The 5,275-nt window shown below is 49.9% G+C and overlaps 1 protein-coding gene across 5 annotated transcripts in view; it reads right to left on the bottom strand.

The window, feature by feature from the left end:
• The window catches only part of Rgs22 (regulator of G protein signaling 22), a 101,740-nt gene extending 96,902 nt beyond the window's left edge, over positions 1-4,838 (bottom strand). For all 5 annotated transcript variants that reach the window (XR_003378835.1, XR_003378836.1, XR_003378834.1 and 2 more), the window contains exons 1-2: positions 4,750-4,838; positions 4,380-4,408 (exon numbers count right to left, since the gene is read on the bottom strand). Coding sequence is in view for 2 of the 5 variants with exons in the window: in XM_013354105.2 (XP_013209559.1) it covers positions 4,380-4,408; positions 4,750-4,774 (54 nt within the window). In the remaining 3 variants the exon portion in view is untranslated. The remainder of the gene's footprint in view (positions 1-4,379; positions 4,409-4,749) is intronic.
• Positions 4,839-5,275: the final 437 nt, after the last annotated feature.

Genomic DNA, 5,275 nt, shown 5'->3' with positions numbered 1-5,275 from the left:
ATCCCAGCACTCAGGAGGCAGAGGCAGGCAGATCTCTGTGAGTTCGAGACCAGCCTGGTCTACAAGAGCTAGTTCCAGGACAGGCACCAAAGCTACAGAGAAACATTGTCTTGAAAAAACAAAACAAACAAACAAACAAACAAAAAATGCTCCACAAAGGACATAAAAATATATTCATTTTTGTACTATTTTCCCAAAGAAAATTCCCGAAGCCCAGTCAAACACAATGAAGCCGTTAAGCGGGTGGGTGTCACATGCCTAGAACTGCAGCACTTGGGAGGCAGAGGCCAGAGGATGAGAGGTTCAGGCCATCATTACAGAATGAGAGGCCAGCTCAGACTACCTGACACCCCCTCTCAAAAACTAAAATAAACAATCGAAAAACAATCCACTGAGCCAAACTAATCACCTGAGTAAGACGCTCTGTACAGTGTGCTTTGGGAAATATAAGGGTGCCGAGACAGTGCCAGCCCACAGTTTTGTTATGAGACTTCAAAACTTATACATAGAGCCGGGCAGTGGTGGCGCACGCCTTTAATCCCAGCACTCGGGAGGCAGAGGCAGGCGAATCTCTGTGAGTTCGAGACCAGCCTGGTCTACAAGAGCTAGTTCCGGGACAGGCACCAAAGCTACAGAGAAACCCTGTCTCGAAAAAAAAAAACTTATACATAAAATATTTCAATAGCTGGGCATGATGATTTGTGCTACAGCCCGGCATGTGGGAGGCAGAGGCAGGAGGATCAGCCTGCTACATGCCAAGTCCAAGGACAGTATAGTCTACAGCAAGTTCCAGGCTAGCCAGGTCTACATAGCAAGACTCAGCCCCAAAACAAGCCTGCCACCTAAAAACAGGGATTTCAATATATCTGATGCCCCTGGCAGACAAGCAGTTGATTCCAAACGTACGACTCCCTGCTTTGAGAGTGAAGACCCTAGGGGAAGGTTAAGCTCTTCTGTAGACATCCGTAACAACAAGGAGTTTTGGACTACTGGTTGAGAAAATACGGTGAAGGTTATTATAAACACTGGAACACCAAAGCACTGCTTCCTAAACGACGTAGAACATTTCCGCGCTGTCACTGAGGCTCCCTTTGATCACATGACTCTGTTATCCTCAAGATGCCAGCCTCAGATCACCGTTCCAGCAAGCGAGAAGAAAACTGGCTCTCTCTTCCTTCCTATACTTACATGAATTTCAGAATCTCAGTAACCCAGCATCTAAATGTGGCTTGACCACAATAACAAGGCTGTGACAAAGGGGCCAGTCACGTGACGTTGTAAACATCAGCTCTCTGGGGCTGGGCACAGCAGTGCTACTTACAGCCTACCAACCAGAACTCACATGACAGTTTAACTAACTTCAGGAGAGACAAAAAACAAGGCTTGAGGGTCCCTACCTCACTTTTTCTAAGAATACATAACTTGTTGATGAGAACACCACCATCGCACTTCAGAGAAGCAAGGCCAAGCACGTGTCGAAGGCGGGTTAATTATTTAAGTGAATAGCCAACACTTGGTTGAGCATGTGAGTTTGAGAATCTGGCCACAGGCTGGTTTCCATGGGAAGCTGTCCAGAGCGCCAAGGCAGTCTGCATGATGCTAGGTTGGGAAGGTTTCGTGGGGATGAGCTGAGCCTGAAGGAATGTGCCAGATTGTGAAACAAATGGGGAAGGGCAACCCAGTCAGACCGACAGCAAAGGCAGGAGGCAAAACAGGGCAGCTTGGCTGGGGCCCGAGGCACGTGGAAGTGCTCTGTGAGCTCAGAACAGGGCGGATGTGATGCTCATCACAGAGAGCGGGGTTGGGAGGCCAGACTAAGGACAACTGAACGCTCGAAGGGCTCTGTGGGCTCCTAGATAAGTGGCCTCAGTGGTGGTTAACTTCTGTGGACTTTGACTCCATATGAAATGCGGGAAGTAGCCGTCACTCACCTCACAGGGCTGTCTTGGGGTTAAATATTAGTCTGTGGTCAGCATTCAAGGATACCAGCTACTAATCAAGTTCCTTACAGTGGGACTCAGGAAAGGGTTAACAGCAGTATGAGCCATGGGAGGAGAGATGAAGCAGAATCCAGTACAACTGACAAACAGAAGTTTGCACTTTACGCGTTAGACAAAGAAAAGCTATTGTTGGGGAAAGGAATACATACAGTTGAGAAGCGGTCATACCCGTTAGGCCTACAGCCAAGCTCTGCCTGGGCACGGAGCCTGAGATGAAACAGCAGGTGTGCAGATGCAGAGGAAGGCACAGCCAGGGAAGGAGGCAGAGGTGGGTGCTTGCAGGCAAGGTGTGAAGAAAGAACTGGGTATACCCACTATACCATTAACCAAAATACAAGCAAGCAATGGGAAAGCCGAACTGGGGGCTGGAGAGCGGGAGGAAGCAGTCTGGAGAGGTGACGCGGGGACATCCTGATAGCGCACTGGGTAGGCAGGGGCATCAGAAGTGGTGTCTGGACCCAGGTGTGATGGCACACATCTGTAACCCATCCCAGCACGGGGAGGCTGGAGCAGCTGGATGGAAAGTCTGACGTCATACTGAGCTGCAGACACAGCACGTTCCAGGCCAGCATAGGTTCTATAGCGAGACACTGATTTAAGAGACGAGCAGATGGGCTGGTGGGACGGTGTGGAGAAAAGAGGAGCTCACTCTCAAAGTCCTGGAGAACAGAGCCCGAGGGACAACAGTTTCACGGGAGAGGGGAAAGGGAAGCTGGAAAGGGGGAAGAAGACAGATCCCAGTGCCGGAAGGAAGACAGTGGGTGCCTGCGAAGCCCAGGGGAGTGTGACCAGGCCAGAGAGTCTCGAGCACGAATGCTCTAATGTTAAGTGGTGTGTTCAGTGCTCTTAAGACACCCAGGGGGAGCTGCGCTGGAAAGGTCCAGCTGGCTCAGAAATCCTGCACCACTGACGAGCGCTTCCGGCTTAGTGCCTGGAGTAACTTCAATTTCCCACTAAATGGGGCTTAGCCGATATGCTGGAGCACTTCTGACGTACTGCGTGTACCTGTATGTTAGTGTGGAGAGACTTTTGGAGCTGCCCTTTCACCCTCCTCCTCCCTCCGGCCCCCTCCTCCGCCCTTCTTCCAGGATCAGCTGACATATTCCTCTCCCCACTATTAAGCCCCCCTGGACTGTAAATGTGTTGAAAATTAACCCCAGCATTTTGGACAATACTTTGAGTATACAGTCACTCATGACTGTTGAACGAAAAGCCAAAAGTAAGTGAGATACCAGCCAGCAAGAGAAATAGCTGGTGAAGGACATTGCAAACAATTGAAGTGGTCAGAGCTCTGACTCAGACCTTAGCATAAGCCTTGCTGGTGCCCAGCTGGATCCTAGGTGAGTTCCTCAGATAAGGAATGGGCTTCACAGAACGCGTTCCAAAGAGCATTCTCCCAACTGATGTGTGTTTGCAGATGCTCAGTTTCTCCAAAATTCCTACCTGAGAACCATGTATAGAAAAAAATTTAAACAATTATAAATGGACCGCTTTGTTGTTGTTGTTGTTGTTTTGGTTGTTTGGTTGGTTATTTTAAGGGTTTTTTAATTTGTTTTGTTATTATTTATTTAGGTTTTTGTTTGTTTGTTTGAGGCAGGTTTCTCTATGTAGCTCTGGCTGTTCTGGAACTTTCTCCATAGACCAGCCGGCCTAGAACTCACAGAGATGTGCCGTTTGTCTCTGCCTCCCAAATTCTGGGATTAAAGGCACACTACCATGCCCAGATTTTCATTTTTTAAAACAGGGTCTCATGTAACCTTGGACTTGCTATGTCACAAAGAATGACCTTAGCTGGGCAGTGGTGGCTACCCACGCCTTTAATCCCAGCACTCGGGAGGCAGAGGCAGGTGGATCTCCGTGAGTTCGAGGCCAGCCTGGTCTACAAGAGCTAGTGCCAGAGTTCCAGACAACTGGAACTGTTACACAGAGAAAAAGAAAAAGGAAAGGAAAAAAAAAGAAAAAAGAATGACCTTGAACTCCCAATCCTCTCGCCAACCATCCCTGATGCTGACATTATAAATGTGAGCCACCCTATCACTAAATTGATCCCTTTTCTTCTATACTAATGTTTATGGCAACCGGGAACTGCCAAGCACACAACAAAACCATGGGGGTAAGTCTGCGCTGCCGGAGACGCTGGGAGCACGGAGAAATTAAACGTGTCTTTTACAGGAAACAGCTTTGACGATAATTAACGTCCACGCACAAATCAACCGAGCATGTAAAGAGCCTGTGTGTGGTTCCCGCCCCTGTGTTTACTGAAATGGCGAAGAGGAAAAGCCCCGTGCTTCTCCCGCGATCTATCTTTTCTATGAAATTAAAAACCGTGTGTGTGTGGGGGGGGGGGGGATACTAAGTAGCCCCTCTAAATTTACTTACAAATTCTTCTTCTGTAATATTTGGCGGGTCTGAAAAGAGACAAAACGTTACATTTTCGCACTCAGATCCATCTGACTTCCTTCTAGACTAAATGAAATTCTCTGATAAAGTAGGGCAGCACCTATTGCATCCTCGGGGTGAACTCAGTAAAATGTTTATTATTCGCGCATGGATTAGATTTTTAAACTGGAATATTCAAGGTGGAGGTAGGGAGGAGAGGTCTCTGGACTCTGACTTGCTGACTTGGAACCCACGGTGGCCCTGGAACTAGCCTAAGGCTCCCAGCTGCAAATGGAGACTGTAAGGAGCGAGAGCAGCGCGGGAGAAGGACCTGAGCGGGGGCGGGAGCGGGGCGTGGGGTTCCACCTACCGGCCGAGAGCCGCTTCTCCGGCATGCCGTCGGGGCGCCAGCTGCCCAGTCCCGCTGTCTGGGAGCGACGGGCGCCCTGCGGCCCTGCCTGGGGCTGCCCGCTGCCGCGCGCCCGCTGTTGCCGTGGAGCTGGACAATGCGGGGCTGGGCTGGGGGTGGCGGCCGGGGAATGGCCGTTACTGTGGAGACCGCAGTGCTCGCGAGCTGGGAAATGCGGCTGCGCGGCTGCGGCGAAGCGGACGCTTCCACCCCTGCCCCGGTGTTCTTAGTGGAGCCACAAACTTGGTCAGACGCCTGTGGCAAAGATAATGTTCCTGGCTCCGTATTAGGGCCGCTGTAGTTCTCATGAACTCTGTCCAGTAAAAGTTACCCCTGTAGGGGACCACAAATTAAGATTATCCTGTAATGCGTGTTCTGAAAAACAGGATAAGAGAGCCCGGGGTGTCCTCAGCTACATAGAGGTTAAGGCCAGTCTGGGCTACAGTGAAGCAAAACCACAGGGAAAAAAAATACTTAAATCCAAAAA

The sequence above is a fragment of the Microtus ochrogaster genome, unplaced genomic scaffold, assembly GCF_000317375.1.
Source record: "Microtus ochrogaster isolate Prairie Vole_2 unplaced genomic scaffold, MicOch1.0 UNK29, whole genome shotgun sequence".
Lineage (NCBI taxonomy): Eukaryota > Metazoa > Chordata > Mammalia > Rodentia > Cricetidae > Microtus > Microtus ochrogaster.
This window is presented reverse-complemented; position numbering and strand designations above follow the sequence as displayed.